The sequence below is a fragment of the Bombus pyrosoma genome, linkage group LG6, assembly GCF_014825855.1.
Source record: "Bombus pyrosoma isolate SC7728 linkage group LG6, ASM1482585v1, whole genome shotgun sequence".
NCBI lineage: Eukaryota > Metazoa > Arthropoda > Insecta > Hymenoptera > Apidae > Bombus > Bombus pyrosoma.
This window is the reverse complement of record NC_057775.1, coordinates 17,181,208-17,208,556: the sequence shown is the minus strand read 5'-3', so window position 1 is coordinate 17,208,556 and position 27,349 is coordinate 17,181,208. Positions and strand designations below refer to the sequence as shown.

The 27,349-nt window shown below is 41.3% G+C and overlaps 1 protein-coding gene and 1 long non-coding RNA gene across 2 annotated transcripts in view; one reads left to right on the top strand and one right to left on the bottom strand.

The window, feature by feature from the left end:
* The first annotated feature begins 34 nt into the window (after nt 1-34).
* LOC122568805 lies at nt 35-4,331 on the top strand. The gene is made up of 3 exons (XR_006317204.1): nt 35-889; nt 977-1,905; nt 2,175-4,331. It is a non-coding gene; the product is annotated as an uncharacterized LOC122568805 (long non-coding RNA).
* An 8,295-nt stretch (nt 4,332-12,626) lies between these two features.
* Nucleotides 12,627-27,349, bottom strand: part of LOC122568168 (protein groucho-like) — an 84,670-nt gene continuing 69,947 nt past the window's right edge. The window contains exons 9-13 of the mRNA XM_043727577.1: nt 22,905-23,048; nt 20,098-20,645; nt 16,724-16,999; nt 14,392-14,995; nt 12,627-13,593 (exon numbers count right to left, since the gene is read on the bottom strand). Coding sequence (XP_043583512.1) covers nt 13,486-13,593; nt 14,392-14,995; nt 16,724-16,999; nt 20,098-20,645; nt 22,905-23,048 — 1,680 coding nt within the window. The 3' untranslated portion in view covers nt 12,627-13,485. The remainder of the gene's footprint in view (nt 13,594-14,391; nt 14,996-16,723; nt 17,000-20,097; nt 20,646-22,904; nt 23,049-27,349) is intronic.

The window sequence follows — 27,349 nt, the reverse complement described above, 5'->3', positions numbered from 1 at the left end:
TGCCGACTTTTCTCTTTTATCATTTATGAAAAAGACGACTTTAAATATTAAAGATTCGAAATTGCGCGACCGACTTCGCTTTATTCTTAAATCGTAAACTTTCATAAGAAAAATCAAATATTCTCCTACAGTTTCATTATAAAAAATATTGCAAGTTATATGCATACATAACGAGTATTGCGAAGACTGACTACCTTTGTAAGGTTGGCAATTAGAAGCCATTCAATGACAAAAGATAAGAATTAAATAAATAATAAAATAAATAAAATAATAATAACCAAAGTTTCTTTACTATATTTTGAAATTCGCATAGCAAATCGAATTTCCTGTTACACGGTGAAATCCTATTGATTGTCGATAGATGCATAGAATACAATTTTACAATACAATTTACAAATAGAAAACTATTTATTAAAGCCTTCTATACGTATATACTTACCATAAACAATATTTAAAGAATTCCTGGTACCTGCACACAAACACGCTGAACCCAATTTCTGCAGCGATCGGTAGCCTCAAAAATGCCTTAAAACACGAACAGCTCGTTACATGGAACATTCCTGCCTCTTGATATTTTCTCACATTACAGGTGACCGATATGTTTTCGTTTACCGCGTGGCCTGTAACGTATACGTGGTTACGTGGTCGCAATCGTACGGGACCCCGTGAAAGGATCTCGTTAAGTCTCGCCACGATCGTATTTGGACTTTTTCATCGAATAAACGGTCCACCGGGATCGCATTAATATGGAACTCCGACGATCGGTATAATTAACTCGTCCACAACGCTTATTTATTCGATCGGCCCATATCGCTATCCGCGTAAAACAGCCTGTCAAACGTGGCCACCGATGAACCTGTTCCGCGTCGGACTGTGTCGAGATAATCCGGTAAGACGTTTAGCCAGCATGTTGGTCAGTTTTAATCGGGATCATCCTGTATCACCAACTTACGTTTCTGTTTTGCTGATTTTATAGGATGGGGCTCCTGATTGAAACGCGTTGAGACACGCAGGTGCTTTAAATACGATAGCATTAACGATAGAGGCATGAAATTTGCATCAAAGAAATTTTAATGACAAGTACATGAAAAATTTATAATACAAGGGGAAAGAAATGCTTTCATTCATATACGAGTCCCTTATATTCGTTAAATATTTTTGTTAACACGCTTCTTAATTTCATGAAATAAGTGGATGATTATTTCGATTCTCAAGAAACGAACGTCCTATTTGTATAAATTCATCGTAGGTCTGTTGCAAGAAGATGACGTAAATGATATTAAATCTTAAGATAAACTACGGTAGGCAAGTGCACTAACGAAATGTTACTATTTTCCAAGAAGCATATACAAAAGATATTCTTCCCTTTCGAAATCAAAATTCTGGGAATCCTGCCCCTAACGATCACCTCGCGATTACATTCTTCTATCATCATACACAAGATTCTATTACGAATTAAAGGAACCACTGTCGTCCCAAAAGGGGCGAGCAAATTAATAAACAAAACTCGAAAGAAAAAGAAGAAAAACAAGTATAAAAGACGAACGAAATAATGGAGCCTGGAATGAGGAAAGAGAAGAAAGAAAAAGAAGAAGGTGTGGGAAAGAGGCGAGGTTGGAGCATTTGATAGAACACTTTGTGCCTCAAGCGTGGCCAGTGCAACGACATGCATCGGCCGCAGCAAGGGCGACATTATCGCCGGTTGCACACACCGCGCGGCTGCGGATGGTGCGGTATGGTGGTTAGGGGCGGTTAGGGCAGTGCACCACAAGGGTGGTCAAACCGCAAACGAGACCACCGTCCTGGCTATCTGCTATCTGGATAACCACCGCCGCCGCCGATGCCCTCCGCCTCCGCGTTCGCCTCCTGCACACCTCCGCCTCCGGAATGAGAGAGACAGACAAGGTAAAAGAGACAGAGAGAACGACATCACGTTACCGTTTCCACCCACCGGGTCCTCGTCGTCGAACCGACGATACCCGTCGACGTAACGCTCGCTTATCTCGCTAATTTCGAGCCGATCGATCATCGAAACGCTCGTAAGAACGCGTTAACGAGCTGTCGCGTCTCCGCTTAGTCATGTCGCTCCTCTTTTTTTTCTTGTTATTTTATGGCACACGCGTTCAAGAGCGGACTTTTTTCTTCCCTTTTCTTTTAAGCTTTTCTTTTTCCAGCGTTTCGTTCTGTGAATGGGCCTCCGGTGGCACGAGACAAGAAAATGTTCACTTGTGCCGCGCGAACGAGGAGGATCGAGGAGCTGATACGTGGAGCGTTAACGATCTCCTTGGGTGGCACGGTAATTACTTAATGCCGAAGTTTTCAAGGCTTTTTAAGATGCGAAGAGAGGAAGAATACGTTTAATCGCGATGCTATTCGGCTTTTTGTGGAGAATTGTATTGTCGTGATTGCCAGTTGTGTGTTTCGAGTGCGCTTTTTATCGCTGGTTTATATGACTCGAAGAAGCTCCCTTTTTGTTAATAAGTACTTGTTGCCGCTGCTTTTTGGGGGCATGTGTAATTTGTTGAAACGATGGTATGACGAGATATGAAGAATTGGGATGATTGTCAGTCCGCTTATGTGTTATTAGGAGAATTTAATAACGCACAATTTCTGCCATTTGATATCCAGACTGCATAGTAAAACAGCTTCAATATGTAATTACCGCGATTAATCCCAATCAAAAGATATCAACATCCAATCATCGTTATCCAAAACTCTAATTTTTCTGCCTTCTGTTCTCGTCAACACGTAAAATCGCGAATCAACGAAATCGCCCGACAACCCCCGATCCCACATCATCTCCCTATTCATTTGACTAAATACATCTATCCAAAATCACAAGACCTCGCTAACGAAACAATATCAGAAGCATCCTTAAAAATCCGTGAAACAGTAATCAAATGTTTCTCATTCCTGGGAAAGAACAAAATCAACAGCCTTTAATTTCAATTAATTTCAAATCTACGTAGGTATAGGTCGCTGCATATCCATGGAGTATCGCAAAACTGATCGACGACGATCGTCGTGGAGCATGAACTATCGAGCAACACGATTTTCGCTTCGCTCGATTGCGTAAATCAGACGCGTCCGTTTAACTAGTCTCAACAAGAGCAACTCTTATTTAATCGATCTCGGTTAATCGTCGATCCTTATCGATCGTCCCTATATCCCACTCTTAAATCGAGCCATTCGAACGATCTCTGTACACGTACAACTCATCCCCTTGCATACTCCTACTGGCTGTGATTTCACGCGAGGGAACGCCCCGAGGGAAACCGCGAAGTACGCGGCGGTGTCGCAATTTTTCAAGTGGAACGAAAAAAACCACTGCGGCGGTGGCTGAGTTTTTGCGGCCGGTCGGCGATCGTAGACGCTAGAAGGAGAACGAATAAATTGAATAGCCCAGGAGGGGAAGGGTTTCTTTGTGCAAGGTGCGAGGATAAAAATCTCCGGTCGCCGTGTGCAATTACCTTGGCATGTAATTGCAGCGATTCACTCAGCTGCGCCTCGACCAGGCTGCACGATAAATTCCTCCTTCTTCGCCTTCCTTTCTGCCCTCCTCCTCTTACCCTTTCTGTGCTATTCGTTCTCTTTCCATCATTCTCTCTCTCGCTCTCTCTCTGTTTCGCTTTTTCTCTTTCTGGTTTCGTTTACGGCTACCGAGAAATTTAAGCGCACCACGGCTCATCGGCTAAAGGGGCGCCTGTATATTTATGCGACGCACAGAGGGAGAGTGCAGCAACGTTTTATGCCCGTACACATGTTTAGCTGCGTTTACGATCCCGCGAGCCAGCTGCCGTTTTACGTGGATCTCTCGATCGTTTCCTCGTCTTTTCCGAGGACGAGCCGCACGTTTCTAACCTGGTAAATCTGCTCTCCGTTTGCTGCTGATTTTAATCTCCTACCGACCTCTAATTCACGCGGTCACGGGCTGCTCCAGTTAGGCTCGATCGGCCGAGTAATTGCGCCTTTGCGAGGTTTTTAAGGAGATCAATCTTTTTGTTTCTTGCTTTTGCATTAGATAATCCATGAGTCTTTCGGATCGCGCGGCAAACCTCTTTTTATGCTTTATTTGTCTTTATTAACACGTTGGTCATCCAGCGTGGTTCGGCCAAGTTTCCTGCGGGGCCCAAATCCGACCGCCGGTACGTAGAACGTAGATAGAGCGACAAGCGGGAATTCATTGTTTATCGCCTTCGATTCATTGAAAAGAAAAGATCATTTAGTTCTGAAATGGAGAAAGCAATAAGCTTTCCAGCTAGGGTATTCCGAGGGATCTCGTGGCAGATATCTTAGATTTTTCATTTAGTCGAGAAGCATACTTGTGAGATGTACATTAATGATATTTTCATCCTCAAAATGTTTAGTAAACAGTGTGAAAATATATTTGAAAGTGAGGAGAGTAGCGATGACGAAGTCTACGACTATTGTTCGAAGTGCCCAAAATCACCTCAAATGTGTTTGGAATGTTTTAACAAATACCATGCGATATAGCATAATGTAATATTTTGTCCAGAATATAAATTAATAAAAAGTATGGTACAATGTGTTTTTAATATTTTTATGTTGTATATCCTATATATAATATCCTATATTTAATTAACTCGGACAAGAAGAGCGTCACCCACACTTGGGTGACGAGCCCCACGGAAGTATACCCGTCACATAGATACGGGTGACGTGGCGACCAACGTGTTAAATGGATCGATGATGGATGAAACATAACAAGATCAGAATTCATCGGGTATTTTGAGAATGATGTTAGCTTGTAATATCGAGTTCTTGTAATTGATGTTATTTTGGAATACGAGAAGCTATTATTCGATGCCATTGCAGAGCAAATAATCTACAACTTTAGAATATACAATAAATCGCATTATATTAGACTTGCTGCAATTAAGTCAAAAATAATTGAAATAACATTATGATACGTTCGTATTATATCATTTTAGACAGATAGACAGAAAGAGAGAGAGAGGGAGAAGCAGAGAACGATTATTTATAACATTAAAATCATTTAAGAGCACTAGGAAATTATTACTGAGCAATTGTTGAACGTATTTTACGATCCGCTACAAGATGCGATAAAAGAAGATATACTTTATATTTCTTGAAAGAAATGCCAGTAAGCATTCCCATTCTTTTTCCCTTGAAAAATGTTCTTCCCTAATTGCGAGAAACATGAAAATTAAAACGTCGAGTTACACGTATTTCTCAAACAATATCCTTCCTCGTATTCAGAGACAGTAGATTATCCGAGCCAATCATTCTTGTTCCGATAATGATCAGCTGTTCCATCGAGACTCTGCTATATTTTATAATTAAAAGATGTCCGATATAAATAGCGAAAGCGTTTCGCACAGAGAAAGAATCGAATCGAAAAGGATACAACTTCGAAGAAAATGTTTCTGCGTTCAAATTCCAGGCAAAATGGCGAATAAAAAGAGAGAAAAATTCGCGCCCCGTTTCGGTGTGCCGTGCGCGTTGCTCGTTAAACGATTCGTCGGTGGTATTGAAAACGTAAAAAGCGGAAGTCGAAAATCCATTATGCTTGGACGGCCGGGAAACGAAATTTCGGCGTTATGGACACGCAGGGATCGCAATATCGGAGCCGAGAGAGCGTTTCTCGCGCGCTTGTTTCGACACGCGCGAGCAGCTGCACCGTCCGCGGCTGTAGCAATTTTTGTCGTTGCATTAACACCGCAGAAAAACAACCGCCACTGGGGCTGGTTACGTTTTCATAGGCGTGCGTCACCTCAGCTTTTCGCGGTTTACACGATGGCTCTTCGGCCAAACGCGTGCGTACGCGTGTGCGTTGCCGATGTACACGCGTGAACAGTGTGAACGCGCTCGATCAACCGGCGATATTTGATTTTTGTAACTGAAAAATCGAGAGATTACTTGGAAACTTTTAAACTGCCGGAGGTAGAAAACAGCTAGAACAGTAGTTGGCGTGTAGGTGCGCCTGTACGGGCCATGTAATATCTGTGCGTTTTTGATGTTACGATTTTTTTCCTAACTGGTCCGTGTACAGATATGTACGGCTGTTTGCGCGCTCCTTTGTGTCCATTCTTTCACGTTATTTTTCTGCGAGGTAGAACAATGTGTTGTTACATTCGTTGCAGCAGAATCTTTCCACGTATTAGATGGATACAAACGTCAAATGTTGGTGATTTCGTACTTGATGACTTCGTCTTTTGGTAAGTCGACATTAAATTAAATTTTATTTTCTTGCGTTCTAATTTTCGGCTTGTAAGATGTATGATACTCCTTAATCAGTCTGCGTTGGATCAGGTCTCTGGCCAAGCAAACGAATGGTTGATTACATTCGTTTATAAAATGTTTGACAAATATCATTTGTAAAAATCGTAAAAGATACATATATATATAGATAGGCACATATATTTAAAACACATACGATACATGTACACATATTCTTATCCAGGATGTTCCGATTTTTTAAATCGATACACAAATCTCAATCTCTTCCTTACCGTGGTATTGTCAGTTTTTACAGCATGGAAGAATAAAAACTGAATAGAAAGACGTCGGATGAAAAAGGTCAAGCCGACGTCGACAATTTGAGATAGCTACAATGTTGCTAGAAAACAGAATTGTTTCGCAATACAGCGAGTACATAAGGATCAGATGCAATTTGTAAGTAATTGGTCACGCGTGGCATAGTGTAACAGAAGAATGCAAAAAGGATCTGACAGTGTAGTAGGTTAATCGATTCCATTGCGGAAGGCGATCCTTAAAAGGTCAACTCGCTCAGATCGACAAAAAGGAGCCTAGTGTCTTCGACTTCTTCGAGACCGCTTCGTGATCGGTTCGCAGAAAACGATCCTTTTTTTCTCTCATTCGACCTCTCGACTCGCCAGAGTATCCTCGACGATCTCTAATGCATGCAAATCGCCATAAATCCCAAGATCTTCGAGCTTTCTCCAACAACCCGCCAGATTACATATCACTCGGTTCTTCGCGCGGCATTGTCTCAAGAGACGATCACTTTTACCGAATATAACCAACCACCTACCCTAACCACCAAATATAATAAATTAGTAAAAACTGGAGCAAAGACCAGAGAAATAAAAAAATAAAAGAATGCTCAGTGAGTGAAATGAAATACGAAGATCTTCGTTCGCCATGATCATCAGATTGCGGATGCAAATGAGACGTAAGCAAAGATCTGTGCGTTTCATCTATTGAATACTGTAACTGTGCTACAGATTTTCGTACATTTGTGGAGAATTTGAAAGTGCAAAAGTGTATAAAATATCTAAAGTGTCTTTTACGATGTTTGGCGCGCAACAAAATTTCTATCTATGTTTGATTATGTTTATAAAAATAGGAATTTGCATATTTTCCGCACTCTATTTTTAGTGTTTCATATTCCTCCGCATATCACGCGCACTCTGTATATTTCTGCTTCTTCAAATTCCCCGTAAACGCATAAAACTCCGCGGTCTAATAAGTATCCTTGACGCGAAGATATGAAAAAGGTAGAAATCCGCAAGAATCTTCGTGGACTCGGTTCAACGTCGAAATTCATAGCACGAGACACGTGTGTCTCGATTCCACCGGTCCGGAGACCGGTAATTTTCTCCTGTATCTCGCTTTTCACGCGGACAAGCGTGCATATTCCCGCTGCGAGCTGCTCTCTCGTGTTTGCAGATATCATGGCCCATCCAAGGGAAATTGCACTCGCAGGAGTAACGAAGAAGGGTATATCATACCGAACACCAACACGTACTAAATAGAGACAGACTCATATCAAAAGAGAGAGCGAGAGAGGGAGAGAAACAGTCGAAACAACGCCAGAGAAACAACTACTACATTTCTATACATTATACAACTACATTTCAGAGAAGTAAGAAACGAAGACCTCTGTAATTCAACTTTGTATAATTTGAAAATCTCTGTACGACTATGATTTTCTTCGTTTCTTTCTGCCTCAGTGTGAAGACATTTGCTTTTAACTTATATGGAATAATTTACCACGTATCTAGATACGTTCTTTTATCCGAATAACAATCATTTGCAGATGCTCACACACATACTAGGAAGCTCACCTTCCACAAATCCAAGCTTACCTGTATAAGTCAAAGTTTAATCACCGCTGCGACGTAGTAGATTATATTAGGTCGTCCGAAAAGTTTCTTTCGTTTAGTAAGAAAATAATTTTTCGTTTTATATTTTATATTTTATCGAATTACGTATGATCCATTTTCTTCTATCAAGATAAAGATCACAACGTTTGACAGATTAGATTTCATGTTCGTATAAAGATGCGTTGTTGTAAAACACGTGTCTGTAAAAGAAAGACAACAAACAACATATGCATACGTACACAGTCGTATCTTACGATAAAATGTCGCATCTCAATCCTCACTGTGCTCCTTTTGCACGCCAACCATGTAACTCGAATTATATTTTTCCTAGAATCATCAAATTCGCCTTTCCTCCAGCCCCCACAATTCCACAGATACGAACTCTTATCGACCTGTGAAATCACCAGCTTACGAATCCTCCCGATATCCTTCTCATCTTATAACGCTTACTGTATTCGAAAGATATCTGCACAACTTGAAGATTCCCTGGCGTCAAGATGCGAGGCTCGACCGTGTAACGCGAGAATGGAATGAAAGCACGCGAAACGGGCAGAAACAGTGCGCCTACGTGACAAAGCTCGCAGAGCATAGATACTAGACGTAGTTCGTTAGCGATGGACCGAGCAAGGCAGAGAGTAGAGAACGATAGAACTGGATAGCGTGGTATAGCGGCGGCATAAGGGATGAAGAGCGCAAAGGGGTGGAACAGAGAGGCTTCTACACAGAGGGAGAATGGGATAGAGACACGTTGCCGCGTTTATTAGTGTCCAATTGTGACGAGAGAGGCGCAGGGTAACACGAAAGCGAGCGCGTGAACTCGCTCATTTGCGTGCCTGTTAATTTGCCACGTTTGTGTGAGCACCGTACCGCGCCGCGGCACGCACAAGCCAGTCCCCGCCAATGGACAGAGAGAAAATTAGCGCTTTGAGTATGGGTGCCTGACCGCCTGCCGGCCAGAACCCAGCTCTCTCGGACCCTGACTTGCTCGCGTCGCAATGCGAGAGCGCGTGGTGGACGCGTACGTGCGCGTCGGCTCGCGTACCAACGCCTGGGTGGTCCCCTGTGGTGCGTCGGATAAAAATCGCCCGACATTCGACGCCTCGTTTTCCTTTTTGCGCGTTTTTCGCGCTTTCTTTTTTCTCGCGCGGTAGACGCGACGAAGAAAGCTCGTTGCGTTAGGTGGCGAGCTTCGTCTCGTTCGATTTCCATGGACGTGCGTTCGATCTGTAACGTGTCAAGGTTCATATCTTCGACATCAAATCGAAGATGGTTCGATGTCGTGGCGTAGGGAGCGGAAAAATAGTTCATCGAGGAGAAGGGAAACGAGGATTATATGGCAAATAGCTGATTATACGTGGAATTGCAAAATTATTTGTTGGGGAAATCGTTGGATCCTTAAACGTTAAACGTTGTTAAATTTGTCGAGTTTTCTGAGTTATCGTCCATTTCGCATTGCAAATATCTTGCAAGTCGGAAGGTACGTAGCATATGCGTCGACGAGGAAGGAATATCCTTGGCAGAAAAGTGGATTTTTCTGAGTAAGCTGGAAACTTTGATTTTCTGCAAAATTTTGAATATCTTTTGTATGACGATGTTGGTAAAATAGAAGTTGCGACAAATTAATCATCTGTCATAAACATTCACTATAAACTTCTGCTTATTATTCATAATATTTTCACGTTACGAGTACGCAAGTTTTTTAAAACGTCGGTAGTCCGCTAATCGATGTTATTGCGATCATTTGAAACGATAAGAAATACAGCTGTTTTTATTCGACAGGTTTATTGTGCGTTGCCTTTATTTTATCATCCCCGTACTGATTCCCATCAAGTAGCTAATAAATATTGATTTCTACGTGTGTGTTTAACCCGTTCGTTTCGGAAAGAAAATCTATTCTATCGACGATGCGTATTATCAAATTCAGGAAGAAATAATCGTACAATTCATACTTTGCACCTGATACGCGTAACATAAATATTCGAGTTCCGTGGAATAAACACACGAGCGAAGTAGAGACAAAAAGTTCTCTTCAAAAATAAAATTGACTCTGAACAAACCATTAAAGAACTTCATACTAAAAACTAACATACTTATATACATATGTACACTGTACATAAATCGTTTGCACAACCTTTGTTTATGCAGAGGCCCGCGCACATCGCGCGTCTTTTCACCAAACATAATCGATCGACCAATCGTCGACCCTTCTAAAACTGGTTTCTCGAAATTCAAAAATTTGCAATGCTCGTGCCCCTAGCGACATGCAACAACGAAAAGAGTACGCACATCGTAAAGACTAAATATTCGAACGATACAACGAGAACGTGGAAAACATTTTCATCGTTCTCGTCGCGTTATGCCAGTTAGCTCTGTTCCAAACCGATGTAGAAACAGCGAACGAGGAGGGATGGAAGCCGTGACGAACGTACGACACGGTATACACGAGCGTAAAAGGTACACGGGTTTCCGCGAAATTGGACATCGACGCGAAGCGTAATAGGACAGAGGCTCGCGGCACGGATAGCTCAAGTTACTGGCGGCTAACGATCCCGAATGATAGCGGTACGCTCCGCTTATTACGCCGTTACCCGTCCGTTTTTACGCGTAAAATGGAGATTACACGGTGTCCGGGTACGATCACGATCGCGATCGATCAAGCAGTCGCCGCGTGTATCCGTTTCTGGAAATACACTGTGGCGTGTAACCGCGGCTGTTCGCCCGTTCAACTACCGCTCGTGCAGGTTTGGCACGTTCCACGTGGTAAACGGTGCTTCTAAAACGAAATAAAACGGCCAGGATACGTAGTAGGATCCTCCGACGAGACAGTACCGATGGCAACGGAATGGGCGGAGGGCGAGAGAGTCGGTCGATTAAGTGGTTACGTCGCGTTTGACACGATCGAACGGACAGACTTGCCCGCGCCTGTTAATCCTCTTACCGCAGAACACACTGCACCGGTGTAAACGATTAAAGCGATGACGCAAAAGAGAGCGAGCCAGTAGAGGCATGGAGAGAAACGAAGGCGTTGAGTAGCGGTACAAGAACACCGGTCTTCTGTACTTGCTAATAAAACGGCGGAGAAACGAGCAAGCTCGCGCCAACGAATAAATAAACTTGCGACCAGCTGTTCGCTTGCCCGTTCACCGAATTAACCGTAATAACCGATGCATTTAGCCGCGACATTCAAAACTTGTGCACGAAATACCATCGCCAATTCGCTATCCCCCACCCGAAAGCCTTCTCCCCCGCCACTTTTGCCACCGCCACCGGCGGAACTCCATCCGTCCTGCCGCGCCGCATATCATTACCATGCAAATACGCTTGGCGTGCGGCAAAGCCCGTGTAAAATCGCCCACCCTCTTTACCTCGTACCCTGCTTCGCCTACGCTCGTATTCATCTCCCTCCCACGCAACGCCGGTTCTCTTTTTCACCTTCCCACTCCCACACCGTGTCCGCTGTCCACTCGCGATTCCACTTCGCACCAGCTACCCAGTCACATATGCAAAACGTGCCACTATTATAATAACATTACGCCGATGAACCTTCCATTGAATATGCGCTCCGCGATCGTGGATTGCATCGCTAATTATCTACCGGGTGGCGTGATTCGCACGGGGATCGCACGATCGCGATTTCGAACGCTACGTTTCATTGCGTATACGTACGTTTCATCCTCTTTCCTTTTTCTACTCGTTGTTTTACTACCTTCGCGTAACAGTCATATCTCTCTTCTTCCTTTTGTTAGTTGTACAGCAGCGGCTGTCGAGTTCACCGCAAATTCGTTTGTCGTGGAAATCGCGTGAAACGCGACGAACGAAATGCCGTGGCTCCCGACGCGTATGCGGTTGCGTTATACTTTTTTTCTCGCTCCCTTTCTTTTTTTTTCTTTTTTTTTTTTCATCGACGAAACGGTGTCGTAATTTTCGCGACACGATACGCCAGCGTTGTGACTAAATATTGTTGACGCCATGCGTCGCTTTCTCTCTTTGTATCGGTCCTCTGGCTCTCTCGATCCACGTTGGCTGTCGCCGCGCCGTTGACACGTTTATGGGCACGGAGGCTCCGGGGACCAGGGCCGTGTGACGACCCTTGTTTTATATTTTCAGTGACGGGCGCCGGCACGCGTTCGTTAGTCCGTTCGGCCGCTTTCGAATGTTTGCGGCGCGAAGTGGTCTCGCCGCGCGTTCATCGGTTTTTATATTACAACCGTGGCGAGATAATATTTGCCCGCGATTTTCGTTTCATACCTACCCTTGCAGCATGATAAACCCATGCAGACGCGCGCGCGTGCGCGCGCGCGCGCACGCTCTCTCGCCGCGTATGTGAGGTTATTTTTTCCCATCGAAACTCTATTTCTCCGCGTTGTTTTTTTTATACCAATCACCCCCCTCCCCTTTTCTGTAAATACTCTGTTTTTTTTCTCGTTTCCTTTGTTTTATTTTCGCTTGTTGTTTTTCGATGACGGTTCATAGGATTGCAGAGTCGAAGGGGGAGGAATGAATCGGATCACCGAGTTCGTTATCGAGTATCACTTTTTATTTAATCGTCTCTCGTCACGATTCTGTTATTATTCTCTAAGCCAGACAATATTTACAAATTTTTTTTAGTTTCACGTGTGTTTATGTTTCTGTATGCGTGCATGAGTGCGTGCGTGCGTGCGCGCGCGCGCTTGTGTACGTGTGTGTATGTGTATGTGGTGGTTTCTTTTATTTTTCGTTACTCACGTTCCGTCTCACTTTTAGGGGACGTAGAAAAATATCATGGTATACTTAAAGACTGAATGTATGTATATATAATATATATAATATATATATACGTATATACAAAATGTACATGGGGGAAAACGCTGTACGAATACCAGCGTTTGTTTTTAATTAATACGCGATCCCACCGCCCAAGTGGCGGCTGTACGCGCAACGAGCGGAACGAACTGTTTGATTTTCGAGCCTGCCGTTTTAGAAACGTTCGTTTCTTTCACGAGACTTTGTCTTCTCGACGTAAGAAGGACGATTCGATCGACGAACGAAACGACGTCTTCCATTTCCGCCTCGTCTGTTTCTTCGATGTCACGAACGTGTTTCAAAGTCTCTTACGAAATGGCTCGAGCAATATAATTTAATCGCGATTCGTTCGTTTCCCTCGAATTCTTTTATTCGTTTCACGCGTTTCTAGTTTCTGGTTCGTTCGGCTCGTTTTCATTCTTGCACGGACCCTTTCTTCACCAAGAGCAACAACAACAACAATAACAAGAACAACGGCAACAAACGTCTCTCGTAATATCGTATAAGAATTATGTACACCCACGCCAACGGGAGTCCTCCAAGTCGGATGAATACGTTCGGTTGTGGTGTTCGGTCGTTGCGGTTTCCCCGTTCAGTACATCACCTCGTAGACTGTAGCCTTTTTGTCACCTGAACCGGTAACGATGTACCTGTCGTCCGCTGATATATCGCAGCTGAGTACAGATGACGATTCCTTCGACTGAAAACATCATAAGATACGTGCTTCGTGAGTTAACTGGTTGTTAAAGAATTGCGCAAAAATATACGATGCCAACACTTATATTTCAATTCATATACGTTTCTTTCCGCGTTCTTTTTATATCGAAACAGCTTGGTCATCGAAGAAATCGTGCAAAATGTAAAGCACATAACCATTTGCATTACAGCTCTTATTTCCTTTTTGCATTATTTTTCTTTTCCTTTTTTTATGACGTCGTTAGAAGCCTCGCTCGATTAGAATTTGAAATCTGTTCTTTCGCGACACATTAATTTTTATGTTATGAATGATATACGATGTATGTGACAAAGGGTAACCATGACTCCGATTTAGACGAACAAACCAACTCGCGCATTGACAATTTCCGCATAAAATGTCCTAATGCGTATTCGCGGATGGAAACTGATTGAAAACGCACTCAAAACATAAAAGATATAAGTAATTTAAAAAAAAAAAAAAAGACAGCAGAACCTTGGCATATTATTACAGAAAATTATTCCAAACAGATTAATTCTATAATTGAAATAAGCAAGATTCACTCTACAATTAAAATACATTTTGTATGCTAAATAGACAAGATTGATCGATCTCCTATAACTGAAGTACATTTTTTCTCATAAACGATCGAGCGGCTGGCTACTCATGTTCATCGAGTATAACACATCGTACAAGGGCGAAGATGTAGAAATTTAAAGAAACGAAACGATCAATGAAGAAACAAAAGACCAAATGAAATTACACTATCCGTCGAATATTCTACTAAATGGCAAAAACGCTTACCTGGAATATCGATGCTCCGTATGGCGTGCGCCACGCGTTTAGCAGATTATCCTTGCCAGTGGAGACGAACCACTTGCCGCACGATGCGAATCTCAACGACAATACACAAGACTCGTGCAGGTGTAGCTGATACTTGTCCGGATTGGAGGCGTGCAACACCTCGACATTTGAATTCTCCATTCCAACGGCCAACCATTCTCCCGTGGGACAGTAGCCGAGAGAGAATATCTGCGAGGTGAAGTCGTGTTGCTTGAGCTGTCTGCCTTCTCGAAGATCCCACGAGCGAACCGTGTTGTCCAATCCACCGGTCCACAATTTCGAGCCATCGGCGGAGATGTCGATGCAGGACGCTCCATCCGTGTGACCTTGGAACTGTCTGACCAGAGTCTGATTCTGAAGATCCCAGACGGCGATGCTGCCGTCGCTGCAGCAGCTGAAGCAGACCTTCGAGTCCGGCGAGATCGCCAAAGCGTAACAGGCGGGGGCGGCAGAGATTAACTCGGCCTTGATCCTTGGTGTTGGACTCGCCAGATCCCAGATACTCAGCCGACTAGCTTCACCGCCAACTATCAGCGTTCTGCCATCCGGTAGCAGTTTCACTGACCTGGATATAATATACGTACGTTTCGTTATATCCTACGTTTGGTTCTAAGTTTTGGGAAGTTTGTTTCGCGCTTGTCTGCGCTTGTTCGGTTTGAGGAAGATATCGAGGAACGTGTTATTCGTTGGTTTCTACAAGATTGTACCTTCTCTTTCTTTTGGTACAGGTATTTCGTTAAACTTAGGACGAAGTTTTCGTAGATTTATATCTCCGCCGACAACGCTGAAATCTCCTAATCTTTTAATCCCTTTGCTCAAAATTAGTCTTTAAATACTGTGCGTTACACGGTAACGCGACTTCGCCAAAATGTGGCAACCAGACTTACCGTCGCCAACAAGCCGAAAATCACTTTACAACCAGTTCATTCGCACAAGTGTGAAAATCCGCGCGATTCGATCGATCGACAAACCAAATCCAGTCGAATATTCCGTATAAATAAAACGTTGTGTGACTGCAATTCATTCTGGAGATGAGGCGACGCGTCGCGAATTCCGCTCGTTTCGCTCGGTTTGACAGGGTTTTAAAAGTGGTAATCATTTTTACGCGGTGGACCGTGTCGAAATCGGGCGGACTGCAGCGGCCGTGATTAGCAACTGTGACCGATGGATCATAAAGTACCTTTTAATGCAGAAGAGTAGCGACGTAGGGGGGATGAGGTAGAGCATGCATTACCGGACGAAATGTATTAAATTTGCCGGTGGCTCGGGCGTACGTTCAAAAAACGCGGCCGGGCTTCAATTACCGGCAGCGTATCGCGAACATTAACAGTCATATACGAGCGCGATATTATACATGCGGCCATATTCCAACGTTAAAACGTGCATCCAGCGCGAAATGTATCGTGAAAACGTCGCGCTGTCCCGTTTGTTCTATGCAAACCCGACACTTCGCCGCGATTTTTCGACGTTCCGTGCAACGAATACATCGAATCTCATTATGTCGATGTTTCGCTCGCTCCCGGCCATCTTTTTCCCTCGTTCCCCTCTTGCACGCCGTTCCGATTGATTCGTTTGATTCTGTGCTGATTGCCGGCCTGCTTTTACGAAATAAAACGGTGTGGCTTGCATAATTTCGTTCGTGTTATTGTAAGAGCGTTTCCCAGGTGTTTGATCAAATTAATTCGCATCGCTGGTAGAATCTCGCAATTGTTTTATTAAAAAGAAATTGCTTCATTTTACGTTTTACTGCGTTGTTTGCGTGTGCGCTTCGCGTGATTTCTAAATCGATTCGAGGAAGATCTTCTGCTGCGCGATTAATAATATATAAATGATAGAATACGTAAAGAATAGAACGTCATAACCGAGTCTGATATTGGAAGTAATTAAATTGCAGGTGAAAATATGCAGAAAGACGTGTATGTAACTAGATTACCTGTCGTTAATTCATAATGTATGAAAACGAAGGGTATAATAGAATTTGAAAATCAAGTAGTCACGTTAGAACATCCAATTCAATTAAGCAAGAATACCACCTATGATCGGTGGTGCTGAATTATTGACATTTCTACATTTACCTGACCGGCGAAGTAGTAAGTATCGTCCTGTTCGTTACATAAAGGTTTTCGTTTCGACTAACGCAACGTTATACTTTTCATAGTTCTAACATTAGAACGTTACATACGCGGAAAACATTTCTCCTCCTCTTAATATTAACTGTCAGCATAGGAGATAGGGACGACGAAGTAATTGAAAAGAGTAGAAGAAGTTTCAAAATTGTCAGAGAACCACTCACCTGATATAGTTGTCAGGTTGTAGACAATCGAGCTGGGAGACCGACTTGGTGCTTCCTGTACCGCCCTGGCCAATGTCCCAGACCTTGACGCATCCCTTGCCGCCAGTATACACATATTTGGTCGGATTCGAGATCGTGACAGCACACACGACCTCCCCGTGGCTGAGGGTATTAATTTGCCGCGCATGACGTGGTATCCCTTGTCCGCTGAGCGCATCCGGTGGGAAGGGCACCGGCTGCATCTGGCCCTCGCTCGACACGTGGAAGCTGTACGCGCTGAAACATCCAGAAAAATGCGACTCGTGCGGTGAACACGCGTCTGTCAACCATCCATTCGCTGTTCCGCTCGCTGACACGTTCGACGCGATCCGCGCTCGGGCAACGATCGTTCAACGAAATTGGAGAAGTTAATCGAGAGACAGGATTTTGCCTGATTTTGGTCATCAGACTGACTTTCTTTTTTACTTCTTTTTTCTTTTTTTTTTTGTTCTGTCGCTCTCTGTTTTTGGGAAACTGGTACGTGGATTTAAACTACGGGCGCTAACACGAGCGGAATGATTGAGAAGGGATGACTTTTTTTCGTAGGAATAGCGCGTAATATTTTGTAGAATTTAATGGAACGACTGAGGAATTTAGTTAACACTGCACGGGCAAACTGAGTGAAAGCGTAATTTGGATGTGACAAAGGGCGTGAAATTGGGGGAAAATGATTCTTTTTCTCCATAGGAAGGTTTTATAGAATTTAATAGGTCGGTTGAGAAATTCGATTAATTAACATCGAACAGGCAAAGTGGTCTCTTTACGTGCAAACCTAGTTTTCGTATTTTTTCAGGCTTTCAACAAAATTTAGAAAAATTTTCCAACGCTGATCAACGTTTACATTTCGTTATGCAATAGTCCGTTAATTCGAGTGTTTGGATCTTTCTCGATAGCGATAAAAATTCCTTTGTAAGAATTTCTCGACTTAACTTTGCCTATGGAAGATTAATTAACGACTTGTTTAATAAAATTCGGACATAGTTTTAGGATATTCTTGTGGTATTTTTGGACTACGAAAGAGGCTGATCCTTTCAGTATTTCTCATAATGAAATATTTCGAAAATAGAGAATTTATAGAAAGACGAAAGGACTACGCATCTTATCCGCCTAAAGTACATTAATGAGTTCCATAAATAGGACGTGTACACACTAATTGCACAGAAATCTCGCATTCCATCAATCTTTATCTTGAGCATTAATCATACTGCACTGGCATCTGCATTTTAAAATAAAAATATCGATAACGCGTCGTATTTTAACCGTCCGTGGCTACAATAAACAATAGCATTGGTGAATCTTCGTAGCAAACAAAGCCGTAGATAACGAGCCCCGGGTGGCAAGCAGACCGAATATCAAACAACGTTAACAAAAACCGTATTATATGGATGTTCGATTTTTCATTAAAAAATATAAAGCGTATATTTTTATTGCTTACCAAGAATCGTTAGTATCGTTCCATACAATTTTTTTTTTTTTTTTTTTACAAAAAGAGGAATGGGAAATCGTAAATGGAAAATTGTATATTGGAAAGTTCCACTTTCTACGTAGGTAATTTCGAATGGTTTATTGATTGAGAGATTATTATCGTCACGACGAGTAATTGTGTCAAATACATATTCCCCCTTAATAATCCTCGATTTAAGGCTTCAGAACATTTAATCCAATTATCTTATCGCGGAACGTTCTGTCGAATTTTTATAATCTGCCTCGGAAAGCAAACAGCTTCGTGTCGCTCAGCCTTCGCCTATTCCAGATTCGTTTTCGAAACTGCTTATGTACCTTACATCATCGTTTATCATTAAATTTACCACTATCTCGTGGTATTAGCTATAAGATAAACGCGGCGCATTGTTATTCGTTTCATACTTTTATCGGTTTAAATAATGAGATTTGACTTTAGGCAGTCTGGACTAAATACGCTGTTGAAAATAATTAAAAGGATTTTTCTGTTATTTTGATCTTTCTACCGACCACTATCAATTTGATTGTACCTTTTTATAAATAATCGTCGTAAAATTAATCTTTATCACAGTATCGTATGTAACACGAATTAATCTACGAAGCCTGGAAGACCTGTTCGTACGATCCATGTAATATTATAATAATATTTCGATAGAATCTTTCATAGCGTGAATAATGGTGCGTGGATTAGGTTATAGGAGTATATTTTTTATTACAATTTAAATACGATTGAGTTGTAGTAGGAGAAAAAGGATATTGTATATATATATATGTAAAATTTGAAGTTATTTGAAAAATATATCACGCATGATACGTTATAAAATATTTATGGAAACATTGGTTGACAAAACGCGCAGTTGGTATTGGGGGGGGGGGGGAAAAAACATTAAATGGTCAGGTGCTCGGATGTTAAGAACTGAATGCATTGTTGCAGGAAAATGTTTTGAAAAGTATGAGCTACGTGTGGAATAAAAGAGAAACAATTTTCATGATTCATTCTTTTATATTTCAAAAATATCATCTTTCGAGAACACCGACGAAATATTTCTAAGCGTGTAATTATTTACATTAATTAGTGCATATTACGTTCTATGTAAAAATTAATATTAAAGATCGGCGAGAATTTAATTGGTCGCATATATTGGCATTGACAATTCCGACATTAGTTCTCAGCAGCGTCTACTAATACTGAGAACTAACTTAAAGTAGAACTCCATTTATCCGAACTTGTTGAGAGATAAAAAACAGTTCATGTAAGTAGAGTTCGTACAATAAGAGTTTACCAATTCTTCTCGCTACTTACTATTTTTCATTTACATAATAGTAGTTCACGTTCAGATCGGTCATCATTCAATCGTCAGGAATTCAGATAATCCAGCGCTGACTAAAATTTCGTTTCAATAAATAGTATTCAGATCAATGGAATTCTACTGTACTAAAGAAAACTAACAACGTTCACCAACTTAACCCTTTCGCTGCTACTGTCTTTAATTAACTACGAAAAATCTATCGTAAACGTAACGTTCTGACTTTGAAGAAAGAAATACTTGATCGACAAGAAGATATTAATAATCACAGTTTGAGCAGCCATACTATTCTAGCAGCGAGTGCGTTAAATTTACGAACTTCGCGATTAGACGGCGGATTTTTATCCGATGTTCGTCCTTCGTGGAAAATGGATACAATATGCATACAATATGCGAAAGTATGTAAAACGTTGGAAATACGTTATTCGTTTAAATATCTAACAGACAAGACCAATTTTCCTTTAACTTAAAATTTCTTTAATCGTATTCATGAAAATAGAAATTTGCATAAGAATCCGCAATCTGCTCACGATAATAGGAATATAGAAACTGCATATGTCTACTTACGGTTTGCCTCCGGGTACTCCAACGGATCCCATGGGAGCTCTCATGGCAACATGGGGATCGTAGAGCTGTTGAAGCGAAGGTGGTGCTCTAGGCGCCACGTAGCCGTTATAACCACCCATCATGTCGACATGAGGATGCTGTCCAGCTGGTGCCAGATGGTGAGGCGGTGGGCCGGGAGCGTAGTGTGGCGGATACGCGCTTGGTACACCGGGAGGCGGTGGTCCCTGAAGTAGCTTCGCCGATCCCGATGGTTTCAAACTGCCACCGATCGCCGAGCCTGAGGTCGGTGTCAAAGGCTTCGAGATCGGTGTCGTTGGTTTCTCTCGTTCCTCCATTTTCTTGGCCGACGGTGTACTCGCATTGCTGCTCGTTCCACTTCTTGGTGAATGTGGCGGTACATCTTTCTTTGTCTGAACTCCGGCACCTATCGGTGTTACTTTGTCCAGACCGTTCTCTCGGGGTGACGTAGTACCGTTTACAACCGGACTTGTTGGTCCCTCGCTGGCATCGTCCACCACCAGGTCCTGATCGCTTTTCTCGCCGTCACTCTGCGGAGATGCGATGGTCGATAGGTTACTTTGCCATTCGTTACGTTCTTACACGTGGCTAGGTGTACAGTTAAAAGTTACACAGGGTGTTCAAAAATATGTGTCGAAGACTTTAAGTGTGTTTATACTATAGCGCATCCTTTGCTCTTCTGGATAAAAAAAAAAATTCACATTGGTCCTGCGATCGATCCTTTCCACGTAAAATCGATTTTTATCATTTACAAATGTTCCAGTTTCTTCGTTGAATGTAAATAAACGGATTGATTCAGCAGTGCGTCGACTCAAGATTATCAACAGAAAATTGCTACCATTATCAACGGGCATTGTTTCATAGACGCGAAACGAAGTAGAAATCTTCCTTGTGCAGCAAATGTTCCATGTTTTCATCTCATTGCGATGCAATACTCACATCTACTTGAGCACTAACGTACTTGATTACAATTTATTGGATGGTTCTATTGAGCTCAATCTTTGTGTTTACGTTCAACGAAGAAACTCGCTCACAGCATAGTCGTTCATCGAATGTTCGTAAATAATAAAAATCGATTTTGCGTCAAAAGGATCGATCGTAGGATTTATGTTGATCGGACGCTCTTTGCTGCTCTTGCTGAGCGATATAAAATCTCGTACCTTTTTTTTAACACCTTGTACATACATTATCGGCCCAGTTCTTAACTGTTCTAACTCCATTTTTCAAGGAAATGTAATTAATCAATTCATGCAAAAAATGCGGATTCGTGATAATACGATGAAAATTCTACTTGCAGAGCGACAAATATTCGTTTCTTTCAAATCCTAACTCCACGCTGTAGTGTCAAACTTCATAAACTTTCGACTTAGTTTCCTCAGTTTGCAAAAAGTAACGGAGATAGAACGGTTAAGAACTGAAACGATGATCGATGACCTATAGAGTGTTGTAGAAATGAGATTAAAATTTAGTATAGCAAAGGGTGAAGTTCCTCGCTAGTTAAGTCAAAGGTAATATTGATAGTTATTACGCATTTTCATTTTACGTGTGTACACGTACATAGTTGTTTTTGCCCTAACACAGAGCTGAGATCCAGTCCAATTTAAACACGATACGTATCATATCAATTGAAAAATACGGTCGATACAAAATTTGATATAACGTCGAAAGGATAAACTTTCAAGGCCTGTACCTATCAATACGATATTTTTTATTCCTCTTGTTGAATGCTATAAACTCGTAATACATCGAACCGTTTCTATAATATCTTACTGCATATAATGATATTATATATGATTTTTACTCAAGTTCGTTAAAATATATTCTTGCGACATTTAGAATGCTTCAGAAGATCCTCGAAATATAATTTGCTGATTTTCTAAAGTCGTTCGAACGTAATTTGTGACGTCTGAATGATTCATGCTAGCCGGAGAATTTAAGATGTCGCGGTTTTTCGTTTTATCGAAAGACTCGCTGAAAGTTTGTTGTTCACGCTGAAGTGTGTTTGAGCTTGCACGGTTTGTATCTAAGTTACATATTGGCGGAGTTAATCGGTGTTATCTTGTTTGAAGTTTCAATCACGGTTCAACGTTTCCTTCGTGCCCTATTAGCATTGGAATTATAACGGTACCTGATGCCAATTTCATCAATGTCGCTAATTAATTCGTAGCCTTATGATCGTTTGATAAATGAATCAATGAAATGCAGATACTTGATCGATTATCGCGATAGATAAGGAATCCCGAACGTTTATCATCAACGTCTGCAACGAAAAGCTTTGTATATGTAAAGTCACAAGTTTTCATTCATACACAATCAACGTCGTGATGCGAGAACAGAATATTCAAACACATATTTTATCTTAAATAATTTATTCGTCAGATAAATATAAATAATATATAGGGATGATGATTCTGATTTTGTTCGTTTAATAGCATTTCATTTTTCCTGTTTATTTATATTTTACCAGTTGAAAATTATATCGATCGTACGCATAACGTGATTTATGAAAATTTCGAGGAAAAATCTCAACAAAACGATTAATATTAACTGCTTTTATTTGAACACGTAGAAGTAATCTACAGTTCCAACAAATCTTTTTGATGTACGCTCTATCCTATGTATATCTTTCATTTCTCGACCCCATTTCTCACTCCGGCTCCATTTCCCTGAGAATCACAATTTTCTAAAGAAACACCAGCAAAACTGGGTCGAAAATGAAGCGAGAATGGTCGCGAGATTACGAAAACCAACAAGCTTAGCAAGAACAATAACACAGTGCAAACACTTACATGACCGATGTCCTTGTCCTGCTCCTTCTTCATCTTCTTGATGTGCATGGGATGGTCATGGTGATTCTGGGAATGATGGGAATGATGCGTTTCCTGCGGTGTGCGTGGACGACTGTATTTATCACCGGGCGATATCGAGCTCCTCTGTAACGTGACGAAAATTACGGCTCTCGTGACGCGTACTCACTACTCACGCTCGTTTCAAATAACGCGCTATAAAATGACGCGAGAGATCGTCACCGATAATCGCGTTTCGATCGTATCTCTTGAACTCGAGGAAAAAGAAGAAAAAAGAATAAAAGAAAAAGGAATACGTTTCCAAGTGACGTTTCGATCATAGACAATTTTTACACGTTATGTGTATCGTACAAGTACATTTTGATATCGCATTATCGTTTTAAGTTTGACACGATCGCCGTGATTGCGTTGAGAAAATTTCAAACTAATTTGAAAATCTACGTAAAAGCTACAAGCCATATTTAGCGCAAATAAACATACCTCGAGGAGATTATAAAAGCGTTTAAACATATTGAATAACGTATTCGTTGATTATTTCAAAAATTAGTATAATTAGCGTAACTAGTCGTCTTAGGTATATAGGTGTTAGTCCCGGAAGTTTTATAAGGAGATAATCTGTTCTAATGGAATAAAATGAATAATACATAATTCAATAAAATTCTACAAAACAAAGAATGTTTTGCATCTATTGTTTCCTTATAAAACGAAAGAAGCTTTTGGGACAACTTAATATTAAAGACGTATGGTCCCACTGAATATCGAGGCTCATTTACATAACCCACATTTGTTTCTTTAAATACTTTTATTATCACTGCGAGATATACAGGGTCCGGCCGTATAACGTGTGACACGAAGTGATTCCACGTGGAAAAATAAGAAAAAGATGTGGAATAAAATTTGTGCGTTCTCGGCTTAATTTTCGAGAGAATCAAGTTTGAAAATTTTTCAAGTACATCTATATTCATATTATTCATATAGATATACATCAAGTATCATCTATATTTGCATGAAATATTTTCTAACTTCCATGTAGATTTTCAAATACGTTTGAAACTTTTATCACTATAATAACGATAATCCTATCTCGTTACGGTGTCCATGAAATGTTAAAATTGTTCTATATAAAACACCTAATATACTTAAGGAATATTTATATAACATAATATTATATATTATTAGATTACATAATGTTACATATTATTTAACGTTCAAACAGCTTGCAGCTACTATGTGCCACAAGATTCGATACTTTGAGCAACTACATATTATGAGATCGATTTAATGCATAGGAATGATATTGGAGATGACGACAATGAACGAAGAGATACGGTTTTCTATCCGAGCAGAAGTATACGTTTACAGAGCCGTTAATCTCTGGTTAAATAACAGACAACCGGCATAGACTGAAACAACGGATTACCCACGTGTTTCCTGCGGTTCGATCAACGTGACAAAACCGTAATTACCCGCGTCGACGGTTATTATCAATTGTCACGCGACCGTTCGCGATAATCGATTTCGACTTTCCACCCGTGACAGCCGAACGACGAGCTTCGATACGTAGATTTCGGAAGGGAGGAGGGCAGTTTACGTTACGGTGAATAAAATCTCTATATCCGCGAGACGGAATTGCGTTCGAGAGATTCTCGGTGATTTTGATATGCGCAATATAATTTAACGATATTTCAACGCGATGGTACAACACGTTTTGCGTGTTTTTCTACCGTGGAAAATAGATCCCTCCATGCTTTTTACATAAAAATTTGTCTGCGAGTCTGTAATTATACTCGATAATTTTGAGAGTCGTTACAATTTCCATAACAACATAAAAAATGTAAAGAAGCTAATGTTATGAAAATAAACCGTTATACGTTCATTCGTAATTTGAAGTTAGAGGGAAAAGAGAAAAGAAGAAGAAAGGCACGTGTCTTCACAAACGTCACAGGAGTTCTTAACTGTCCGTTAAAATCTCGTTTAATTATTCGCTTGCAAATGGAATGATTTTTTATATTAACAATCCGTGACTAAAAGAATGAAGACTAATTCACTGGAACTTAAACAAACAGATCCGTGTATGTACTTAAACAAACTTCTGTCTGCCCCGGTTACCATTCGAAATTTCTACACGTCGAACGGACGGCGGTAACTGAAAACCAAGTGCAAACCGCCGAACCTTTGCCCTCAATTCCCGCTAACAATCACCGTTCCAACGTAGCAAAACTTCATCCTGTCTAATTCCCGTCGAGCCAATTTTCTCACACGTAACCTTCGAATTCATTCCCACAGAAATGCCGTTGGCGGCACGCGACGCGTCCACATTATATTCCGCATAGCCGTCCAGTTTGTAACGAAGCTTAATAGAATTCGAGGCTGGCCATGAACACGCTAAAATCCATGGAAAAGGGGAAAGCACGGCTGGGAGACGGGCCATGAATAGCACACGCGCGGCTCCAAACAGAATTAAAAGAAGCACGATACCGTGATACAGGCAGAAGGAAGGCAGAGGTACAATAAAAAAAAAAACACGCAAAAAAGGGAAGATAAAGGGGGGAAAAAAGGGAACGAAGGGAAAAAAATGGAAGACGATGGTTTGGGAAGAGGTTGATAATGATTATAGAGTCGGCGCGATGGAAGAGAGAATAGGACGAGGAGACACACACGAGGGAGCGCGCAGCAAGGACGAAAGAACCAGAGAAAACTGCCCGAGGATGGGTCGAATAAGGAGAGAGGAAAATAGAATGGCGAGAGGCAGAATGAGAGGGCGTCGATGGGCGTTTCGCGGTCCCGCGATGATTACAGGCTCGGCAAACCTATAATACACGCTGCTATCTCCCCTTTCCCTCTCCTTCTTTATGGGTGCTCTGCTCTTTCCATTATTTTTCTTGTTTCTCTCTCTCTCTCTCTTTCTCTCTCTCTCCTTTCCTTGCTTCTTTCTTTTTCCTTTCTTCGACGCGTCTCTCTTTATTCATCTTGAATCCTTCTTCTTCTTCTTCTTCTACTACCTCTGCACGTTCCATGGGGTCTGGTTCGGGACCATTCTCGCAAGAAGAAGGATCGTTACTTGCATTTTCTACGGGCGAACCGTACCTCTTCCTTCCCTACGGCTACGACTTTGGAAAGAAAAGTTTCTGCACCGAAGAAAGAGAAAGAGAAAGATTGTGGGCCGACCCCGGCACGCGGACTTTATCCCCTAAGCTCGATACAATCGAGAACTAGTATTCGTCTGTAATTACTTTTGTAACTTTAATGCTATTCCTTCTCGAACGGTCGGGTATATCTTTCTCCTCTTGTTCCCGAGCGCAGATTCGTTCCGTTTCTCGCTCGATTTACACCGACCGGTCCCTCTTTGTTTCGTGCCTTCGCAACGAATAGCCAGTTTCGTAAGACAAATATAATAGCCTCTTCTGTTATTATATCCTGCATTTTGACGTTATGTTATCGGTTAAGTCTGAAGCAATCAGTTTCTAATGTATCTAAATATTCCAAGTACGTGCTAATAATGATTATAAATCAGTAAATAAAATTATAAATACGAAAGTGTATATATAAATACGTATAAGTATAAAAAGTAGGTTATAAAAATTGTAGACATAAAATTATAAAGGTAGATACGTTATGATGAAGGTAATATAGATACGTGTAGTCGGTAGGAGTCAACATTAATTTTATTGAATGCGTGCAAGTATTATAATTTGAAAAAAGAAGAAACTGAGAAGAACTTGAAACTTGAAAGGAAGAAAGAAGAAACTGGCAGGAGTTGGTTATCACTAATGCTAATAGACGAGTTACTTTTTTTCAGATCGCAATGGCTCTCAGAAAAGCGCGATTTCACTTATGCAAATGTACGTTGAAAGTGTAGAGTAAAATGTATTACAAGTAATGTACAAGTTCAAATGTATTTGAATACGCCTGTACTGTTTGCTAATTTTATTCAGAATCCTTTATTTGTTGCCTTACTTGAAAGAACATGGAAGAACATCAATGTCTTATTGCTACACTAAACTCGAAGTTCTCGCGTCAAGTACTAAAATGTTGGGTGATATTTGCGTATGTAGTTCGACACAAGTTCTAGAACTCTGCGTGTTAAGGAAATATGTAGATAAACTTCAATTCTGCGATACAGTTTCCTTACTATTAGAGTATATTCCGTTCCCTACGGTTTTACGAAACAAGCTGTGTTTACCAACTTGATTACTCAAAAAAGTGGAATAATTAGAAGGCCTGAGACCGAAACCTCGAGGAAAAGTTCTTCATCTAAAATCTTTCCATTTCAGGTCAGTGACAAAAACAAGGAGAACAGTAAAGAAAATATCGCTCTCTAACCTTTTCCATTTTGAAACAAAAGCCTCGATGTAAAACAGTTGTACAAAAATACATTGAAATTACCGACTCTGTTGCAAACCGTTTCAAAGCGTAGCGTACCACGT